Here is a 22960-nt window from a genome sequence, read left to right as displayed (position 1 = left end):
TTTATCCGTTCATTGGTTGATGGATACTTAGGTTGCTTCCAAATCTTGGCTATTGTGAACAGTGCTGCAAGAAACATGGGAGTGCAGATACTGTTTTGATATACTGATTTCCTTTCTTTTGGGCGTGTACCCAGCAGGGAATTTTTGGATCATATGGTAGCTCTGATTTTAGTTTTTTTTGAGGAACCTCCAACCTGTTTTCCTAGCGGTTGTACTAATTTACATTCCCACCAACAGTGTACAAGGGTTCCCTTTTCTCCACATCCTTGCCAGCATTTGTTACTGCCTGTCTTGATTAAAAGCCATTTTAACTGGGTGAGATAATATTTCATTGTCATTTTGATTTGCATTTTTCTGATGATCAGTGATTTTCTGTCCCCAGGCTGGAGTGCAGTGGCACCATCTCAGCTCACCAAATTGCGGTTCAATAATTGCTCCTGGGGGCTGAGCGCGGTGGCTCATGCCTGTAATCCCAGCGCTTTGGGAGGCTGAGGCGGGCAGATCACGAGGTCAGGAGATCGAGACCATCCTGACTAACACGGTGAAACCCCGTCTGTATGTAAAATACAAAAAATTAGCCAGGCGTGGTGGCGGGTGCCTGTAGTCCCAGCTACACAGGAGGCTGAGGCAGGAGAATGGCGTGAACCTGGGAGGCGGAGCTTGCAGTGAGCCGAGATTGTGCCACTGTACTCCAGCCTGGGCAACAGAGTGAGACTCCATCTCAAAAAAAAAAAAAAAATCGCTCCTGGGTTCAAGCGATTCTCGTGCCTCAGCCTCCCGAGTAGCTGGAACTATAGGTGTTTGCCACCACGCCAGGCTAATTTTTGTATTTTTAGTAGAGATGGGGTTTCGCCATATTGGCCGGGCTGGTCTCAAACTCCTGACATCAAGTGATCCTCCCGCCGAGCTTGGCCTCCCAAAATGCTGGGATTATAGGTGTGAGCCACCGTGCCTGGCCTTGAGCACCTTTTCATAAGCCTGTTCGTCATTTGTATATCTTCTTTTGAGAAATGGCTATTCAGATCTTTTGCCCATTTTTAATCGAATTATAAGATTATAAGAGTTATTTGAGCTACTTGAATATTCTGATTATTAATCCCTTTTCAGATGAGTAGTTTGCAAATATTTTCTCCCACTCTTTGAGCTGTCTCTTTATGTTGTTGATTGTTTTCTTTGCTGTGCAGGAGCTTTTTAACTTTATATGATCCCATTTGTCCATTTTGCTTTGGGTGTCTGTGCTCATGGGGTATTACTCAAGAAATTTTTGCCCACTCCAATGTTTTGGAGAGTTTTTCCAATGTTTTATTGTATTAGTTTCATAGTTTGAGGTCTTAGATTTGAGTTTTTAATCCATTTTGATTGATTTTTGTATATGGCAAGAGATAGGGGTCTAGTTTTGTTCTTCTGTGTATGGATGTCTAGTTTTCCTAGCATTATTTATTGAAGAGATTGTCTTTTCCCCAATGTGTGTTCTTGGCACCTTTGCCGATAATGAGTTCACTGTAGATATGTGGATTTGTTTCTGGGTTCTCTGTTCTGTTCCACAGATCTATGTGTCTGTTTTTATGCCATGCTGTTTGGGTTACTATAATAGTAGTATAATTTGAAGTCAAATAATGTGATTCCTCCAGTTTTGTTCTTTTTGCTCAGAATAGCTTTGACTGTTCTGGGTCTTCTGTGGTTCCATATAAATGTTAGGACTACTTTTCTATTTCTGTAAAGAATGTCATTGGTATTTTGATAGAGATTGTATCAAATCTGTAGATTGCCTTAGGTAGTATGGACATTTTAACAATATTGATTCTTGCAGTCCATGAACGTGTTGTATCTTCCCATTTTTTTGTGTCCTCTTCAATTTCTTTCATTAATGTTTTGTGGTTGTCATTGTAGAGCTCTTTCATTTCTTTGGTTAACTTAATTCCTAGGTAGTTAATTTTATTTGTTGCTATTATAAATGGGATTTTAAAATTTCTTTTTCAGATTGTTCACTGTTTGCATAGAGAGATGCTAGTGATTTTTCTTTACTGGGAGACTTTTTATTATGGCTTCAGTCTTGTTACTTGTTATTGGTGTGTTCAGGTTTTGGATTCCTTCATTTTTCAATCTTGGAAGGTTGTATGTGTCTAGGATTTATCCATTTTCTCTAGATTTTCCGATTTATTGGTATACAGTTGCTCATAGCAGTCACTAATGATCCTTTGATTTTCTGTGGTATCAGTTGTAATGTCTCCTTTTTCATCTCTGAGTTTATTTGGATCTTCTCTCTTTTTTTCTTAGTCTGGCTACAGGTGTGTCAGTTTTATATATCTTTTCAAAAAAACAAACTTTTCATTTCTTTAATCTTTTGTATTGTTTTTTCATTCAATTTCATTTATTTCTGCTCTGATCTTTATTGTTTCTTCTACTAATTTTGGGTTGGGTTTGCTCTTGTTTTTCTAGTGCTTTAATATATGTCATTACATTATTTATTTGACGTTTTTCTTGTTTTTTGATGTAGGCACTTATAGCTATAAATTTCCCTCTTAGTACTGCTTTCACTGTGACCCCATAGGTTTTAGTATGTTGTATTTTTATTATTATTAGTTTCAAGAACATTTTCAGTTTCCTTTTTAGTTTCTTCATTGACCCACTGGTCACTCAAGAGCATATTGTTTAATTTGTATGTGTTCGTATAGTTTGCAAAATTCCTCTTGTTATTGATTTGTAGTTTTATTCCATTGTGGTCAGAGAAGATACTTGATACTGTTTCAATTTTTTGAATATTTTAAGACTTGTTTTGTGACCTAACATATGATCTATCCTTGAGAATGATCCATATGCTGAAGAGAAAAATGTGTATTCTACAGGTGTTGGATGAAATGTTCTGTAAATATCTACTAGGTCCATTTGTTCTATAGTACAGATTAAATTTGATGATTTTTTTTTGTTGATTTTGTGTCTGGGTGATCTGTCCAATGCCGAAAGTAGGGTATTGAAATCTTTAGCCGTCACTGTGCTTGGGTCTATCTCTCTCTTTAGCTCTAATAATAATTTTATTTTATTATATCTGGGTGCTCCAGTGTTGGGTGCATATATATTTATAATCATTATATCCTCTTGCTGAATTGACCCCTTTATCATTACATAATGACCTTCTTTGTCTCTTCTTAATTTTTGTCTTGAAATCTATTTTTTCTGATGGAAGTATAGCTACTCCTGCTCCTTTTTTGCTTTCCATTGGCAAGGAATAACTTTTTCCATCCCTTCATTTTCAGTCTATGTGTATCTTTTTTTTTTCTTTAGTATACTTTAAGTTCTGGGATACACGTGCAGAATGTGCAGGTTTGTTACATAGGTATATACGTGCCATGGTGGTTTGTGGCCCCCATCAACCTGTCATCGACGTTAGGTATTTCTCCTGATGCTATCCCTCCCTTAGCCCCATACCCCGCGACAGGCCCCGGTATGTGATGTTCCCCTCCCTGCGTCCATGTGTTCTCATTGTTCAGCTCCCACTTATAAGTGAGAACCTGTGGTGTTTGGTTTTCTGCTCCTGTGTTAGTTTGCTGAGAATGATCGTTTCCAGCTTCATCCATGTCCCTGCAAAGGACATGAACTCACCCTTTTTTATGGCTGCATAGTATTCCATGGTGTATATGTGCTACATTTTCTTTATCCAGTCTATCATTGATGGGAATTTGGGTTGGTTCCAAGTCTTTGCTATTGTGAATAGTGCTGCAGTAAACGTAAGTGTGCATGTGTCTTCATGGTAGAATGATTTACAATCCTTTGGGTATATACCCAGTAATGGGATGGCTGGGTCAAATGGTATTTCTGGTTCTAGATCCTTCAGGAATTGCCACACTGTCTTCCACAATGGTTGAACTAATTTACACTCCCACCAACAGTGTAAAAGCATTCCTATTTCTCCACATCCTCTCCAGCATCTGTTGTTTCCTGACTTTTTAATGATTGCCGTTCTAACTGGTGTGAGATGGTATCTCATTGTGGTTTTGATTTGCATTTCTTTAATGACCAGTGATGATGAGCTTTCTTTCATATGTTTGTTGGCTGCGTAAGTGTCTTCTTTTGAGAAGTGTCTGTTCATATCCTTTGCCCACTTTTTGATGGGTTTTTTTTGTGTTTTTCTTGTAAATTCATTTAAGTTCCTTGTAGATTCTGGATATTAGCCCTTTGTCAGATGGATAGATTACAAAAGTTTTCTCCTATTCTGTAGGTTGCCTGTTCACTCTAATGATAGGTTCTTTTGCTGTGCAGAAGCTCTTTAGTTTAATTAGATCCCATTTGTCTATTTTGGCTTTTGTGGCCATTGCTTTTTGTGTTTTAGTCATGAAGTCTTTGCCCATGTCTGTGTCATGAATGGTATCACCTAGGTTTTCTTCTAGGGTTTTTATGGTTTTAGGTCTTACGTTTAAGTCTTTAATCCATCTTGAGTTAATTTTTGTAGAAGGTGTAAGGAAGGAATCCAGTTTCAGTTTTCTGCATGTGACTAGCCAGTTTTCCCAACACCATTTATAAATAGGGAATCCTTTCCCCATTGCTTGTTTGTGTCAGGTTTTTCAAAGATCAGATGGTTGTAGATGTGTGGTGTTATTTCTGAGGCCTCTGTTCTGTTCCATTGGTTTATATATTTGTTTTGGTACCAATACCATGCTGTTTTGGTTACTGTAGCCTTGTAGTATAGTTTGAAGTCGGGGTAGTGTGATGCCTCAAGCTTGTTCTTTTTGCTTAGGAGTGTCTTGGCTATATGGGCTCTTTTTTGGTTCCATATGAAATTTAAAGTAGTTTTTTCTAATTCTGTGAAGAAAGTCAATGGTAACTTGATGGGAATAGCATTGAATCTGTAAATTACTTTGGGCAGTATGACCATTATCACGATATTGATTCTTCCTATCCATGAGCATGGAATGTTTTTCCATTTGTTTGTGTCCTGTCTTATTCCTTGAGCAGTGATTTGTAGTTCTCCTTGAAGGGGTCCTTCACATCCCTTGTAAGTTGTATTTCTAGGTATTTAATTCTCTTTGCAGCAATTGTGAATGGGAGTTCACTCATGATTTGGCTCTCTGTTTGTCTGTTATTGGTGTAGAGGAATGCTTGTGATTTTTGCACATTGATTTTATATCCTGACACTTTGTTGAAGTTGCTTATCAGCTTAAGGAGATTTTGGGCTGAGATGATGGGGTTTTCTAAATATACAATTGTGTCATCTGCAAACAGAAACAATTTGACTTCCTCTCTTCCTATTTGAATACCGTTTATTTCTTTTTCTTGCCTGATTGCCCTGGCCAGAACTTCCAATACTATGTTGAATAGGAGTGATGAGAGAGGGCATCCTTGTCTTGTGCCAGTTTTCAAAGGGAATGCTGCTTCCAGCTTTTGCCCATTCAGTATGATATTGGCTGTGGGTTTGTCATAAATAGCTCTTATTATTTTGAGATACGTTCCATCAATACCTAGTTTATTGAGTGTTTTTAGCATGGAGCGGTGTTGAATTTTGTCGAAGGCCTTTTCTGCATCTGTTGAGATAATTGTGGCTTTTGTCATTGGTCCTGTTTATGTAATGGATTACGTTTATTGATTTGCATATATTGAACCAGCCCTGCATCCCAGAGATAAGGCCAACTTGACTGTGGTGGGTAAGCTTTTTGATGTGCTGCTGGATTTGGTTTGCCAGTATTTTATTGAGGATTTTTGCATCGATGTTCATTGGGGATATTGGCCTGAAATTTTCTTTTTTTGTTGTGTCTCTGCCAGGTTTTCATATGAGGATGATGCTGGTCTCATAAAATGAGTTAGGGAGGAGTCCCTCTTTTTCTATTGATTGGAATAGTTTCAGAAGGAATGGTACCAGCTCCTCTTTGTACCTCTAGTAGAATTTGGCTGTGAATCCATCTGATCCTGGGCTTTATTTGGTTGGTAGGCTATTACTGCCTCATTTTCAGAACTTGTTATCGGTCTATTCAGGGATTTGACTTCTTCCTGGTTTAGACTTAGGAGGGTGTATGTGTCCTGGAATTTATCCATTTCTTCTAGATTTTCTAGTTTATTTGCCTAGAGGTGTTTATAATATTCTCTGATGGTAGTTTGTGTTTCTGTGGGATCAGTGATGATATCTCCTGTATCATTTTTTATTGTGTCTATTTGATTCTTCTCTCTTTTCTTCTTTATTAGTCTGGCTAGCGGTCTATTTTGTTAATCTTTTCAAAAAACCACCTCCTGGATTCATTGATTTTTTTTGAAGGGTTTTTCATGTCTCTATCTCTTCAGTTCCACTATGATCCTCATTTTATGAGTCCAGCATCATCCTCATACCAAAACCTGGCAGAGACACAACAAAAAAAGAAAATTTCAGGCCAATATCCCATTTGCTTGGTAAATCTTCCTCCATCCCTTTATTTTGATCCTATGTAGTCTTTGCATGTGAGATGGGTCTTCTGAATACAGCACACCGATGGGTCTTGACTGTTTATCCAGTTTGCCAGTCTGTATCTTTTAATTGGGGCATTTAGCCCATTTACATTTAAGATTAATATTGTTATGTGTGAATTAGATCATTATGATGCTAGCTGGTTATTTTGCTCATTAGGTGATGCAGTTTCTTCATAGTGTTGTTGGTCTTTACAATTTGGTATGTTTTAACAGTGGTTGGTACCAGTTTTTCCTTTCCATATTTAGTGCTCCCTTAAGGGGCTCTTGTGAGGCAGGCCTGGTGGTAACAAAATCTCTCAGCATTTGCTTGTCTGGGATTTTATTTCTCCTTTGCTTATGAAACTTAGTTTGGCTGGATGTGAGATTCTGGGCTGAATATTCTTTTCTTTAAGAATATTGAATATTGGCCTTCACTCTTTTCTGGCTTGTAGGGTTTCTGCAGAGAGATCCACTGTTAGTCTGATGGGCTTCCCTTTGTGGGTAACCCTTAACATTGGCTGCCCTTAACGTTTTTTCCTTCATTTCAACCTTGGTGAATCTGACGATTATGTGTCTTGGGGTTGCTCTTCTCGAGGAGTATCTTTGTGGTGTTCTCTGTATTTCCTGAATTTGAATGTTGGCCTGTCTTGCTAGATTGGGGAAGTTCTCCTGGGTAATATTCCTGAGGAGTGTTTTCCAACTCAGTTCCATTCTTCCCGTCACTTTCAGGTATACCACTCAAATGTAGGTTTGGTCTTTTCACATAGTCCCATATTTCTTAGAGGCTTTGTTTGTTCCTTTTCATTCTTTTTTCTCTAATCTTATCTTCGTGCTTTATTTAATCTCTGATATCCTTTCTTCCGCTTGATCAATTTGGCTATTGACACTTGTGTATACTTCACAAAGTTCTTGTGCTGTGTTTTTCAGCTCCATCAGGTCATTTATGTTCTTCTCTAAACTGGTTATTCTAGTCAGCAATTCCTCTAACCTTTCTTCAAGGTTCTTAGCTTCATGGTTCTTTAGCTCAGAGGAGTTTATTATTACCCACCTTCTGAAGCCTACTTCTGTCAATTCGTCAAACTCATTCTCTGTCTAGTTTTGTTCCCGTGCTGGGGAGGAGTTGTGATCCTTTGGAGGAAAAGAGGCGTTCTGGTTTTTGGTATTTTCGGTCTTTTTGCGCTGGTTTTCCCTCATTTTCATGGATTTATCTACCTTTGGTCTTTGATGTCAGTGACCTTCGGATGGGGTTTTTGTGTGGACATCCTTTTTGTTGATGTTGATGCTATTCCTTTCTGTTTGTTAGTTTTCTTTCTTAACAGTCAGGCCTCTCTGCTGCATGTCTGCTGGAGTTTGTTGGAGGGCCACTCCAGACTCTGTTTTCCTGGGTATCACCAGAACAGCAAAGATTGCTGCCTGTTCTTTCCTCTGGAAGCTTTGTCCCAGAGGGGCACCTGCCAGATGCCAGCCAGAGCTCTCCTCTATGAGGTGTCTGTTGACCCCTGCTGGGAGGTATCTCCCAGTCAGGAGGCACGGGAGTCAGGGACCCACTTGAGGAGGCAGTCTGTCCCTTGGTAGAGCTCGAGCACTGTGCCGAGAGATCCACTGCTCTCTTCAGAGCCAGCAGGGAGGAACGTTTAAGTCTGCTGAAGTTGCGCCCACAGCTGCCCCTTCCCCCAGGTGCTCTGTCCCAGGGAGATGGGAGTTTTATCTATAAGCCCCTGACTGGGGCTGCTGCCTTTCTTTCAGAGATACCCTGCCCAGAGAGGAAGAATGTAGAGAAGCAGTCTAGCGACAGCGGCTTTGCCGAGCTGTGGTTGGCTCCTCCCAGTTCGAACTTCCTGGCAGCTTTCTTTACACTGTGAGAGGAAAACCACCTACTCAAGCCTCAGTAATGGTGGACGTCCCTACCCCCACCAAGCTTGAGCATCCCAGGTCGACTTCAGACTGCTGTGCTGGCAGCGAGAATTTCAAGCAGTGGATCTTAGTTTGCTGGGCTCCATGGGGATGGGATCCGCTGAGCTAGACCACTTGGCTCCCTGGCTTCAGCCCCCTTTCCAGAGGAGTGAACAGTTCTGTCTTGCTGATGTTCTAGGCACCACTGGGGTGTGAAAAAAAAACTCCTGCAGCTAGCTCAGTGTCTGCCCAAATGGCTGCCCAGTTTTGTGGTTGAAACCCAGGGCCCTGGTGGTGTAGGCACCCGAGGGAATCTCCTGGTCTGTGGGTTGTGAAGACCATGGGAAAAGCATAGTATCTGGGCCAGAATGCATCATTCCTCATGGCACAGTCCCTCAAGGCTTCCCTTTGCTAGGGCAGGGAGTTTCCCAACCCCTTGTGTTTCCTGGGTGAGGTGATGGCCCACCCTGCTTCAGCTTACCCTCCGTGGGCTGCACCCATTATCTAACCAGTCTCAGTGAGATGAACGGGGTATCTCAGTTGGAAATGCAGAAATCACCCACCTTCTGCATTGATCTTGCTGGGAGCTGCAGACCAGAGCTGTTTCTATTCAGCCATCTTGCCAGCTACCTGAGTCTATGTGTATCTTTACAGGTGAAGTGTGTTTCTTGTAGGAAACAGATCATTGGGTCCTATTTTTTCATCCATTCAGCCACTCTGTGTCTTTTGATTGGAGAATTTAGTGGATTTACATTCAGTGTTATTGATAAGTAAAGCCTTACTCCTGCCATTTTGTTATTTGTTTTCTGGTGGTTTTGTGGGCTTCTCTTTCTTCTTTCCTTCCTTTCTGTCTTCCTTTTTTGTGAAGGTGATTTTTCTCTGATGGTGCGCTTTAATTTCTTGCTTTTTATTTTTTGTGTATTGTATGTTTTTTGCTTTGAGGTTACCACGACACTGGCACATACTATCTTAAACCTATTATTTTAAACTGATGGCAACGTAACACTGGTTGCATAAACAAACATGCAAAAAGAAAACTAATAAAAACTCCATACTTTAACTTTGTCCCTCTGCTTTTTAACTCCTTGTTGTTTCTCTTTATGTACTGTCTATGTCTTAAAAAGTTGTTCTAGTTATTATTTATTGGTTCAGCATTTAGTCTTTCTTTTTCTTTCTTTTTTTTTTTTTTGAGATGGATTCTTGCTCTGTCGCCCAGGCTGGAATGCAGTGGCATGATCTCGGCTCACTGCAAGCTCCGTCTCCCAGGTTCATGCCATTCTCCTGCCTCAGCCTCCTGAGTAGCTGGGACTATAGGCGCCTGCCACCACACCCAACTAATTTTTTTGTATTGTTAGTAGAGACAGGGTTTCACTGTGTTAGCCAGGATGGTCTCGCTCTCCTGACCTTGTGATCCACCTGCCTTGGCCTCCCAAAGTGCTGGGATTACAGGTGTGAGCCACCACTCCTGGCCATCATTTAGTCTTTCTACTTAGGTCAAGAGGAGGTAATACACCACAATTACAGTGTTATCCTAAATTTGTGTTTTTCTGTGTGCTTACTATTACCAGTGAGTTTTTTACCCTCACATGCTTTCTTCTTGCTCATTAACATCCTTTTCTTTCAGATTGAAGAACTCTCTTTAGCATTTCTTATAGGACAGGTGTAGTGTTGATGAAATCCCTCAGCTTTTGTTTGTCTAGGAAGGTCTTTATTCTTCCTTTATGCTTAAAGGATATTTTCACTGGATATACTTACTGTTCTAGGGTAGAAGTTTTTTTTTTTCTTTTGGCAGTTTGAATATGTCATGCCACTCTCTCCTGGTTATGCCACTCTCTCCTGGCCTGTAAGATTTCCACTGAGAAGTCTGTTGCAAGACATATTGGAGCTCCATTGTATGTTACTCATTTTTTTTTTCTTGCTGCTTTTAGGATCATTTATTTACCCTTGACCTTTGAGAGTTTGCTTGTAAAACGCCTTGAGGGAGTCTTCTTTGGGTTAAATCTGTTGGTGTTCTATAACCTTCTTGTACTTGACTGTTGATGTACTTCTCTTGGTTTGGGAAGTTCTTTGATATTATCTCTTTGAATAAGCTTCCTATCCCTATCTCTTTCTCTAACTCCACTTTAAGGCCAATAACTCTTAGATTTGCCCTTTTGAGGCTATTTGCTAGATTCCATAGGCATACTTCATTATTTTTTATTCTTTTTTATCTCCTCTGTGTATTTTCATATAGCCTGTCTTCAAGCTCACTAATTATTCTACTTGATCAATTCTGCTATTAAGAGACTCTGATGCATTGTTCAGCGTGTCGATTGCATTTTTCAAGTCCATAATTTCTGCTTAATTATTTCACTCTTTTGGTTAAATTTTTATGATAGAATTCTGAATTCCTTCTCTGTGTTATCTTGAATTTCTTTTGAATTCTCTGTCTAAAAGGTCATATATCTCTGTTACTCCAGGATTGGTCCCTGGTGCTTTATTTAGTTCATTTGGTGAGGTCATATTTTCCTGGATGGTGTTGATGCTTGTAGATGTTCTCTTGTGTCTGGACATTGAAGAGTTAGGTATTATAGTCTTCACAATCTGAGCTTGTTTGTGCCTATCCTTCTTGGGAAGGCTTTCCAGGTGTTAGGACATTCTTGCATTGCTACAAAGAAATACTTGAGACTGGATAATTTATAAAGAAAAGAGGTTTAATTGGTTCATGCAGGCCGTATAAGCAGCATGACCCTGGCATCTGCTTGGCTTCTGTGGAGGCCCAGGGAGCTTTTAATCATGGCAAGGTAAAGAGGGAACAGACATGTCACATAGCCAGAGCAGGAGGAAGAGAGAGTTAGATGGGGGGGGGGGGGGGGGGCGGTGCCACACACTTTTAAACAACCAGATCTTATGTGAACTCAGAGCAAGAGCTCACTTATCATCAAGGGAATGGCTCAAGCCATTCATGAGGGATCTGCCTTCATGATCCAAACACCTCCCATCAGGCCCCACCTCCAACATTGGAGATTACAATTCAACATGAGATTTGGGTGAGAAAAATATCCAAATTATCACCAGGTATTAGAAGGGACTTGGGCCCCAAGCCCAATAATGCTGTGGTTTTTGCAGACTTGTAGAGGTACCCATCTCGGTGGTCTTTCATAAGATCTGGAAGAATTCTCTGGATTACCAGGCAGAGACTCTTATTCTTTTCCTTTAATTTCTCTGAAACATGTGGAGTCTCTTTCTGTGATGAGCCCTCTGGAACTGGGGGTGTGGTGATGCAAACACCCCTGTGGCCACTACCACTGGGACTGTGTTGGGTCAGACCTGAAGTTAGCTCAGCACTGGGCCTTGCCCAAGGCCCTTCCCTTCAGGGCAGTGAGTTCCCCCCAGGCCCCAGGTGTGTCTAGAGTTTTTTTCTGGGGGCCAGGGATTGGAGTTAAAAACCTTAGAAATTTACCTGATAGTCTATTCTACTGCAGCTAAGCTGACACTGAAACTACAATACAAAGTTCTTCCTGCTCTTCCCTCCCCATACCACAGGCAGAAGAGCTTCTACCTGTGGCCACCACCACCACTGGTCCATAGGGGGTTCTGCTGGGCCACTACCAATGTTTGCTTAAAGCCCAAGGGCTCTTCCATCAGCTTATGGTGAATGCTGCGAGACCCGGGAGTCACCCTTCAGGGCAGTGGGCTCCCCACTGCCCCAGGGCAGGTTCCGAAATGCTGTCCAAGAGCCTGGGCCTGGACTCAGAGACCCCAAGAGCCTGCTTTGTTGCTCTACCCTACTGTGTCTGAGCTGGTATCTAGGGTGCAAGACAAAGTCCCCATTACTTTTCCCTCTGTTTTTCTCAAACAGATGAGTCTTTCACCATAGCCACCACAGCTGGGAATATGCTGGGTCTCCCCTGAAACCAGCATGTCTCAGAGCTCGGGCCCATGGCATACTCCCTGGATATTGCTGGTTGTTATTCAGGGTCCAAGGACTCTTTAGTCAGCAGGTGATGAATCCTGCCAGTGTTGAGTCCTTCCCTTTAAGGCAGGGGTTCTCTTTTGGCCCAGGGTGTGGCTGGAAATGTCATCTGGGAGCTAGGGCCTGGAATAGGGGCCCAGCATTTTGCTACCAGAGTAATGATCCATACTTACTGCTTTGGTCATTTCCTTGCTCTACACTAAGTCCTTCAGCACTTCCTTGTTACTAACCACGGTAAATAAAATGCTTCAGCCTGATTTTCTATGCTGTATATTAACTTCTCCAAATATTTATCGAGCACCACTAAATGTCAGGTAATGTGCCAGGTGCAGGGACACAGAAGAAAGCATGGGCTATGTCATCGGGAGCCTATAGTCTCCTAGAGCACAGTGTGGGGAGTGCGTGGAGGGAGGTGTGCAGAGGGGCTGGGAGCTGAGGAATAGAGAAGACCTCATCTAGCCTGAGGGGCAGGGGTGGAGTGAGTTGGAGGAGAGGAAGTTAGGAAAGCCTTTCTTGAGGGAATTCATGGCTGGTTTTACCTTTACAGAAGAATAGGATTTGACTAGGCTGTGTGTGTGTGTGTGTGTGTGTGTGTGTGTGTGTGTGTGTGTGTGTGTGTGTAGGGGTGCACATATATGCGAGGGTGTTGTGTGTGTGTGTGTGGAGGGGTGCACATATATGCGAGGGTGTTGTGCGTGTGTGTGTGTTGAAGGCTCTGGTGCAGAGTGGAGGGTCAATTCGTGTTTGAGAGAGCAGCATGTGTCAAGGTCTGTTGATAACATACTGCATAAGTGTGAGGGGGACTGTCAGAAGGCTGGAATTCAGGGACTGGCTCATGAAAGACCACAATGCCTGGTAAGGCACTTGGACTTGATGTTTCAGGTCAGTGATTGAGAGATTGTATTTGCTGGAGTTCTAGGGCTTCTGTGGACCCTTTGGAAAGGGGAATAGAAGAGCTGTGGACCTGAAAGATTTTAAGGAGAGGAGGAAAATGGTTTGAGTTTTGTTTTGAGTCAACTCCACGGGCAGCTCTGTGAAGGATGGATTTCAAAGGGACAAGTCTGACAGCAGGAAGGCCTGTGAGGAGGCAGTGAAGGGTGGAAACAGATTGGAACAGAGACAGTACTTACAAGGTGAAATTGACTGGACTTGGCCATGGAAAAGGGATACAGGAGTGAAAGAAAAAGTAATGGGGGAGAAAGGGCAACCCATAATCTCCTGGCTTAGAAGGAAGAGGGCAAGTTTCTGAGGGGAGGAGGATGGGTTCATTTTCAGATAGATTGCTTTAGAGGTGTACTTGGACTGCCCCATTCCTGACCTATCCAAAGGTGTTCCTGCTATTTCACAGACAGACTCTATGGCACTGGTCATAGCTCTGTTCCCATCCAGGCCTCTGTAGGCCATTGCTTATTCTGCAACAGGTCTTGTGGTCCCTCTGATGCTGCATCTGTGAAAATCCTATTTGCCCATCTGGATGCCGCTCAATCTCCTCTCTTTCCCACTCCCAGAGCCTCTGTTATCTCAGGACTCATGGATGATGGTTCCTCTGTACTCCTCCAGTACTAAAGATTCTTCTTCTTCTTTTTTTTTTTAAACATGGTCTCACTTTGTCACATAGACTGGAGTGCAGTGGCATGAACATGGCTCACTGCATTCTTGACTTCCTGGACTCAAGCGATTCTCCCACCTCAGCCCCCCAAGTAACTGAGTCTACAGGCATGTGCCACCAGGCTGGGCTAATTTTTAAATTTTTTGTAGAGATGGGGTTTCACCATGTTGCCCAGGCTGGTTTTGAATTCCTGGGCTCAAGCAGTCCTCACTCCTCAGCCCTGAAAGTAGCTGGGACTACAGGTGCATGCCGCCATGCTTGGCTAATTTTTTTTAATGTATTTTAGAGATGGAATTTTGCCATGTTTCCCAGGCTGGTCTTGAACTACTGGGCCTCAGGCGAGGCCTGCCTTGGCCTCCCAAAGTGTTGGGATTACAGGCATGAGCTACTGCACCCGCTGCTTTTCAAGTATATTACTTTTTTTTTTCTGTAAGTAGCAAGTTCCTTAATTCAGCAACATCTAGCCTAGTGTGAATAATACAACTGGTTACTCAGTGAATACACAGAATCATGAAATGTTAGATCTTGAGGCTGTGGTTTTCAAACTGGACTGTGTAAGAAACATCCAGGAGTGTATGAAAATGCAGACATTTGGCCCATGGGTGGTTCTGATACAGGTGGTTTTCAGAAAACTCTTAAAAACTGGCTTTAAAGAAACTTAAAGATCAGTTAAGCTAATTCTGTCATGTTAGAGAGAGGAAACTATGAGTTGGAGTGTGAGCAACTTGTTGGTTTCTCAGATTGTCTAGTGGCAGACCCAAGACTGCCTCCGGGTCCCTGACTCCTAGCTGAATGCTTTTCCTCACCACCCAACACACTGCTTCCACCTATTCAAAAGATGTCTTTATAAAAGCTGAAATCCTCTTTAGAAGAATAAGGCAACATCTCATTTCACTTACAGTTTAAACGTTGCCAGAAGGAATGAGATGTGTTGGATGCCATCTTTGTCCTCTAGGAATTTCCAATCTTAGGTATTAGGAGAAGGAACCACTTTGACACTGCTTAAAGCAGAAGAATCCTAGAAGGAGAATTGTAGGCTGTGGATTGATTGATGGGATTCCATTTGAGTAGCATCCTTCCTGTCGAGGAAAACATCTGCGTGAAGATGAACTAAGCCTAATTTTGTGCAACTCATGTTTTCATATTTCTTGTAAAGCATATCAATAATTACAAAATATAATGTCTTTTCAGTGACTAAATATAAATGTCTATTTAAGTGTATGTTGGTAGTTCAGATAGTAAATAGACTTGTTAGTTTTCCTTGACATCATAGAATGTTCAGGAGAGAAATGGTGAATGTCATTTCAAGCCATTTTCTTTCCTATATTCATTCATTTTTTTAAAAATTTAGTGCTGTCAGCAAACCCAAAATAGCGCCAGATGAAAAATGTGGGCTGAATGTAAGGTCTTTATTTTTGAGCTGAAGAGATGAAAGCATTCTCCCCTTTCAGTCTTTCCCTTTTCTTTCCGTTCTAAGTGCCATACTGAAAATCGTATGCTGGGGTTTCCTCCTTGTAGAGCACTGTTTTCTTATTAGCAATGGTCATTTTCATGTTTGTTTGATTTTTTTTAATTGATCGGGTAAAGAAACTGGAGGAATGCTGATTAAATAATGTACCTGGATATCAGTAGGATTTTTGACAATGCCTCTTGTAAATTCCTTGAGGGCAGTGTAGAGAGAAATTAGTTAAGATGCTATTATTAGGGTTTGTAGGTGCTTGGGAAGCCTAACCCAAAGTGTTTGTGACTGACTTCCTGTTGTCTGGTGGGAGATCTTATGTACTGAGAGGCAGGACTTTCCTTTGCACACACTCTGTTCACTTTTTTCCATAAGTGATGGGGTGGAAATTACAAGGGTATGGATACTTGTTCAATACAAGGATCATGTTTGATGAATTAAATTGAAACCGTCTGTCCTGCAAAACTGTGTGTGCCCATAACTGAAAGTGCTTAAGCTGTGCCTTTGTGGCCATCTGTTGGAGATGGTCTAGAAGGGACTCCTACTTGGGAGGGAGGTGGAACTAATATGTTTGAATTCTTTTCTAACTCTGTGATTCTATTACTGTACCGTATTTTGGCTCTAAGATGATTAGTCAAATCTCTTTCTTGGAATCTGTTGTAAATCTCCGACTTACCAAGGTGGAGGCCTAAAGGTTTCGGACACCCTGAGTGCTATGTCGGTGTGCCAGGGATGCTTATGCTCCTGGGATAAACATGCCTTCAGACGTGAGACCTTCAAGTGAGTGAGTGAATATTTGGGAAGAACTGCTATAAACAACTTTGTTTCAGGAATACTGATTTCTTCTTTGAAGGACTTACTAAAAGTCAGTGACAGAGAAAGGAAGACATGAAGTAGAGGATGAAAGTGCAATGGAGCTAGTTTTCTTTTTGGTCAGGTGTCTTTAGCTGAGTGGCCCCTGAGGGATCTTGCTCAGAGCCTAGACCATCATCCCTGGGGCAGGGCAGGGTGCGGTAGGGGGAGGATGTACTTCCCTGTTCCTCTTATGAACTTCCTTCACAAGGCTGGATGAGGGAATTTACTGATACCTCGTTACAAAACTGGCAAAATGAAACACAGGTGAACCTTTAGCTCGTCACTGTACTTATTGTCTTTAATAAGACATCTTATTTCACTTGTCAGGAATTTTGAAATTCTTAGCATCAAAAATCTCATCTTTTAAAGTTGAATCCAAAGGACATGGGTTTCTTAAATGTCTGAACACATTTCTAAACTGTTAGGGAGGAAAAAAAATTACATGAATGAGGGTTGATTCTTGGCCCAACTGTGGGATCACATTTGATATGTGATGGTCAGATAGAGTTAGGGCGATGCAGCTCCTACCCAGCCCCTAGAGAAGGTGCTGTGCTCTGGATCGGCTGCTGAGGAGAGGATTTCACATCTCTTGCGTTCCCTCAAAAGGGTATGTGGAGCTAAGACATGATAGTAAGAGCAAGCAGGGAAGAATTCTGCAGTGGCAGCGAGGTAGCTGTTGCATAGCTTTGTGGGATCAAAGGACATGAGAGTGCTTCTGACTACATTATTAATAAAATTATATGAAGTATTTTGGGCATATAGGATGTATTAAGAATAATACAATAAAATCTACATATCCCCCACCCAATTTAAGAAATAAAAATTAACAACCACGGGAAAACACCCTCATATAACTTCTCCCTGATCTTATTCCCATCTCTCCTCTCAGAGGTAACCACGATCCTGAGTTTCACACCCTTTATTTTTTAAATGAGGAAAAGGAAGCCCAGAGAGGTGGGGAACTGGTTTAATTTCACACTCAAGGCTAGTGAGAGCCACAAGATGCCTTCTGCTTCTTTTCTTGGGGCACAGTTTATTGTTAGTAAACCTGTACTCCTTCTCAGCCTTTTGGGTATAATCAAGTCTGGAGTGTCTGTGATAAGACAGCTTAGAGATTATGTTTGCAGTACCTATAAGCTGTGTAGCTTTGCGCAGTAAGCATGGAGAATTGAAGAGAAGGAATTTTAGCCAACACCTACTTGTTAGGAATCTTGGGCTGGTACAGTAAAGTATAAAGGGATACCATGACATCTGGGGACAGTCAGATGTACAGGTTGTTAGAATAAAATTGCAGGGGACTGTCACAATGGTGGCACTAAGCTATAAAATGAAGAAGCATCACAATCAAACTCCTTTCACAGCCTTCCTTTTGGCACATGCTAAATTAGACATCTTCTAAGCCTTCATAAAAACAGTCCTGCTGAAATAAAAAATACCTTTTTAAAATATTTTCCTAGGAAAGCATTATCAGGCTATTTCTTTGGCTTCCCAGGAGAAATGAACATGTGATTGATATATGTTTTCTGGTGAATAAGAATCAGGATTGAAGAAACATGTTTGGAGCTATTAAATTTTAATAAAAATAAGAAAGCATACAATATTACTCTTTTATTGCTGATAGAATGATACATAATTTTGAAATTCTGGTGGAAGCACAGGTGCTTTTCCCCATTTTTATTTATAGAGTTTTAACAGCCTAGGCTTTACACCCTGTCACTTTTTTCTTGTCTTTTTTTTTTTTCCTTTAAAAACACCACCTAACAATTTTCACCTAGAACTCATCCACAGACATTTAAAAAGGTGGTATCTTTGGAGAAAACTTGTAGTCGATCACAAGATCATCCACTAGATTTAATTTTATCCAGAAGGCTGACCTGATACTAAATGTCTAAAAATCATCTAACAGAGCTGTGAAAAGTAAGCACTACATAGGAAGGACATTTGTGAGTTCTTTGATACAGAAGACATAGGGAGCTGTGGATTTCTGCATTAATCCATTTATTGAACAACAGGAGGAAATCAGACTGCCCGTGATTGCCCACTCTTGTTTACCAGTTGGAATGCCCAGCTGCAGCTGGGTTGATTTGAGAGCTCACTGGGTCGGGTTTAATCATCTTCTTTTGTCTGTCTTGAAAGCGGATGTTGAAGTGGAATCTCTCCACCTGCTGTGTAAGGAGCAGTATCTGCCTCTTCACACTCGACTTCATAAAACTTTAATGTCTTTCCAGGATTGATAAGAGTTGTGAAGGCTACTGTTTCAGACTTGGCATTTTTGCTTTTGTTTTACAGACTGTTTATTCCATGGCTCCGTTCCCTTTCCCACAATTGGCAGAGTTGAGGGAAAAATACACCTACAACATTACACCGTTCCCAGCCACAGTTAAACCCACCTCAGTTTCTGGGTAAGGTTTTTAAATTCCTTGTTGTTTTCATGATGGAGGACTTACTATCTTAATTTGTTATTGTAAATTAATATTTATGAAGCCCCAGAGATATGTTAAAGTAATTTGACACTTAGAATCTAATGTCCCTTTCCAAATGGTTTTGATTTGAACTCAAGAGAGATTTTTAAAAGTGTACTTTGCAGAGAAATTTGGAATGTAAACTGAAGAGAGATTTAGCAACCCCACCACGTATCTAATGATATCAAGCATTAAAAATCTCCATAGTTAAAATAGTGTGGAACCTGTATACAAGTACACAGATGAGCTAACTTAAAAACCGTGAAGACCAAAAATTGACAATTGATAAACAGTTTATCAGATGAAAAATAGGCATATTGAATCAATGGTGAAAAGTTACACTGTTTGGTAAATGGTGATGGGCTAATGAGAACTAATTTGGAAAGAAAATGAGAGTCAGACCTCATACTAGATGCCAGGATAAATTCCATATGGATGAATGTGTTAAATAGAAACAATGAAATAATAAAATCAGCATAAGAGAATGTGGAAGAATTCCTTTAGTTCTTTGGAATTGGAAAGGCCTTAATAACTGACTCAAAATTTAAAAAAAAGGAAAAAATTAAGTCCTTTAAATATAATTTTCTGGGTGACCCAAACGGAACAAAACCAGACCTCTATAAGTAGACTCAAAAATATCTGTGGAAGGATATTTTTAACTTACTATGCAAAATAGGGATGGATATTGCTAATATGTAAAATTCCTAGAAATCGATAAGAAAATGGCCACCAAAGCTGGGTGTGGTGGCTCACGCCTGTAATCCTAGCACTTTGGGAAGCTGAAGCAGGAGGATCACTTGAGGCCAGGAATTCGAGACCAGCCTGGGCAACGTAGCAAGACCCTGTCTCTAAAAAAATTACAAAAATTAGCAGGGTGTGGTAGTGCATACCTGTAGTCCTAGCTACTTGGGAGGCTGAGGCAGGAGGATTGCTTGCGCCTAGGAGTTTGTAATAGTATATTATTGGAAACCACTCAAGTGTATACCATTAGCAGCCTGGCTCCACACTGTGGGGTGTGTACATCCAGTAGAGCTGTAAGAAAGCATGAGGAAGCTCTGTGTATTCTTGTGTACCATGATTGTGCAGTGGTACAATCATGGCATACTGCGGCCTTAACCTTCCAGGCTCAAGTGATTTTCCCATCTTAGTCTCCTAAGTAGCTGGGACCACAGGCACGTACCACCGTGCCTGGATAATTTTTAAATTTCTTGCAGAGACAGAGTCTCGCTATGTTACCCAGTCTGGTCTTGAACTCTTGGGCTCAAGCAATCCTGCCTTAGCCTCCCAAAGTGCTGAGATTACAGGTGTGAGCCACTGTGCCCAGCCCGTAAAGATTTCTTGTATAAATAAAGGCAAGATGCAGAAGAGCATATATAGTATGCTAATAGTTATGCAAAAAGAAGAGAAAAATAAAAGCATGTAGTCATATTTGCTTATGTGTGCACAGAGAAACTGAAGAATACATAAGAACCAGTAACAGTGATCACCTATGGGAATTAGATGGGAGATTCTCACAAATGACCATGGTTACTAGTTTCAGTGGGCAGAAGTTGGACAGAGATGGGAGGGAAACTTTATAAATCACGTCATTATATATAATTCTTTTTTTTTTGAGACGGAGTCTTGCTCTGTCGTCGCCCAGGCTGGAATGCAGTGACGTGATTTTGGCTCACTGCAACCTCCGCCTCCCGGGTTCAAGCGATTCTCTAGCCTCAGCCTCCCAAGTAACTGGAATTACAGGTGTGCGGCACCACACCTGGCTAATTTTTATATATTTTTAGTAGAGATGGGGTTTCACATTGTTAATTATATGTAATTCTATGTTAATTATATATATGGCATTTAAACCATGTAACCGTATTATGTTTTAAAATACCATGGTTTTCTTTGTATATTTCTTTTTTGTCTTTTATGTTTTCCAAGACGACATAGTAAGGCCAGAGACAGTGATGAAGAGAATGACCCAGACGATGAGGATGCTGTCGTTAATGCAGTGGGGTGTCTTGGACCTTTTAGTGGGTTCCTGGCTCCTGAACTGCAGAAGTACCAAAAACAAATTAAAGGTAAAGAGGTGGCTCTTGATTTAGATTATCATGATGTATTGGTTTACTACAATAAGAGTGATATTGTGTCCTATAGATGCCCCAGTAATTTTCTGAACTGGTTACAACTATTAAAAGTCTTTATTAGGCTAGTCATGGTGGGTCATGCCTGTAAGCCCAGCACTTTAGGAGGCTGAGACAGCATGATCATTTGAAGCCAGGTTTTCAAGACTAGCCTGAGCAACATAGGGAGACCCAGTCTCTACCAAACAACAACAACAACAACATTAAAAAGTCATTACTAGGCTGGGTGTGGTGGCTCACGCTTGTAATCCCAGCACTTTGGGAGGCTGAGGCAGATGCATCATGAGGTCAGGAGTTTGAGAGCAGCCTGGCCAGTATGGTGAAACCCCATCTCTACTAAAAATACAAAAATTAGCTGTGGTGGTGCGTGCCTGTAGTCCCAGCTGCTTGGGAGGCTGAGGCAGGAGAATTGCTTGAACCCAGGAGGCAGAGCTTGCAGTGAGCTGAGATCATGCCACTGCACTCCAGTCTGGGCAACAGAACAAGACTCCATCTCAAAAAAAAAAAAAAAATTGTTACTAAAAGTATCTTCTCTGTTACTTTATCTTTTTATTATGTAATGGTTTTTCTCTGTATTATGTGTTACATGCATAGTACACATTTCTTTTTCTCTATGGTGACTTTTGCTCCCATGCATTGGATTCAACTTTGTATGCTAAGTTCCTTAGCACAGACCCTGGCATATAGTAGATGCTTAATATATTCCATCTGAGTTTAATTTATTCCAGACTGGCTTCTCTTCCAATAGGATTACCCTTTAAATCAAAACATTATGGTGACCTCTACTTGAATTTCTTGAGTGACAAGAAACTTATTATTTCACAAGACACTTTGCTTGATTCTTCCCCTTAGTCCATGGTTTCTATTTACAAAGAGATAACTTCCACCTACCCGTTCTACTAATAGTTCTTCTCTTTGCTTTTTTTTTCTATTTGAAGGCATCACTGTTTATTAACTGACCAGATTACAGAAATAATCATGGTAGACCCCTTAGTTCATCCTTCTAATAAGCCTGTAGCTCTTCTCTTCCCTATTGCCAGCATTTCTACCTTCCACAAAATAGGAGGTCTTTTTCTTCATTCCACCTTGTGGAGAGGATAATTTGAAGGGTCACAGGAAGTTATTGGCTTCTTTGAAGCCTTTTCCAACAGTATAGATCTCATGAATCAGATCCTCCATGCAGATGATGTCATATTTACCAAGAGATTGAGCAATCAAAGTGTTATCTGTCATGGCAATTTGATTCTTTTCGATTTTGCTATAATGACACTTGTAGATGAGTTCATTTACTTACTTTAGGTTTGGGTACCGCCATGCAATGTGTGGTTCTCCAATCCTCACCATGTTAATTGAAGCCTTGCTGAGCTTAACAAAGATTCCATTGAAGATCTGACGAAGGTGAAGAAACTCCAACACCTTTCAGACCTTTGGGCTCACACCATTGATACCTCTGATCCTTAGGGAAAATGACAGTTTGGGTTCTGTAAGAACATAGAAGTTGCCAGCTTTTCTTGCCCTCCTAGCCATTCGAATCTCAGTTCTGTTCATCTGCCTGTATTCCTTGTGACTGTGTTTAGCTTTTTCATGGATAAGCTTCCTCCTTGCCTTTTGAAGCATCTTTTCGGCAAACTTCTTTCTCAGGTGCTTGATCTTCAGCTCTGCAAAATTCCTTTGCTTTTTCTTAAGGGCTTCTGGCATAGCATGAACCTTCTTTTTCTTCTCTTCGACACCCTCCATGGTTCCAGCTGGAAAAGAGGATTCTTCTCTTTGGAAAAAACCAGAACAAGTCTACTTACTCCCTCTTCTACCTGACATCTCTTCAAATCTTTGAGGACAGCTATCATGTCCTCCAAAGCTTTCTCAAAGGCCCAAGTTCAGAATTTCTTTAAGCATGTCTCTTAAGTTATGACTTCTGGACCTCCTAATATTCTATTAATTTACCTCTAGATATCCTGTAATTTGGTAATGTTCCCCTTAAAATGTGGTGCTCTGAATCACATGCATGTTTTATTTCATTTTTTTTTTCTAAACAGAATAGAATTCTGTGGTCTGGAATTATCAATGTTATGCACTGTTTTAAAGTTTGTGGTTCTCTACGTCCTTTCTTGTCTTGGGTGGAAGCTTTTCTTTTAGGATATTTATTCTACCTCTTCTAGTTTGAAGACCATTCTCCTTGTTCAAAGATATTAGAAA

The 22960-nt window shown here is 41.0% G+C and overlaps 1 protein-coding gene across 4 annotated transcripts in view; it reads left to right on the top strand.

Annotated features, from left to right (window-relative positions):
• The window catches only part of TBC1D30 (TBC1 domain family member 30), a 120214-nt gene that overhangs the window by 64345 nt on the left and 32909 nt on the right, over positions 1-22960 (top strand). For all 4 annotated transcript variants that reach the window (XR_010129308.1, XM_004053506.4, XM_031001054.2 and 1 more), the window contains 2 exons: positions 18469-18581; positions 20565-20704. Coding sequence is in view for 3 of the 4 variants with exons in the window: in XM_004053506.4 (XP_004053554.3) it covers positions 18469-18581; positions 20565-20704 (253 nt within the window). In the remaining variant the exon portion in view is untranslated. The remainder of the gene's footprint in view (positions 1-18468; positions 18582-20564; positions 20705-22960) is intronic.

This window comes from Gorilla gorilla, chromosome 10 (genome assembly GCF_029281585.2).
Source record: "Gorilla gorilla gorilla isolate KB3781 chromosome 10, NHGRI_mGorGor1-v2.1_pri, whole genome shotgun sequence".
In the NCBI taxonomy this organism is placed as follows: Eukaryota; Metazoa; Chordata; class Mammalia; order Primates; family Hominidae; genus Gorilla; species Gorilla gorilla.
The sequence above is the reverse complement of the archived record's forward strand: the minus strand, read 5'-3'. Positions and strand labels throughout refer to the sequence as shown.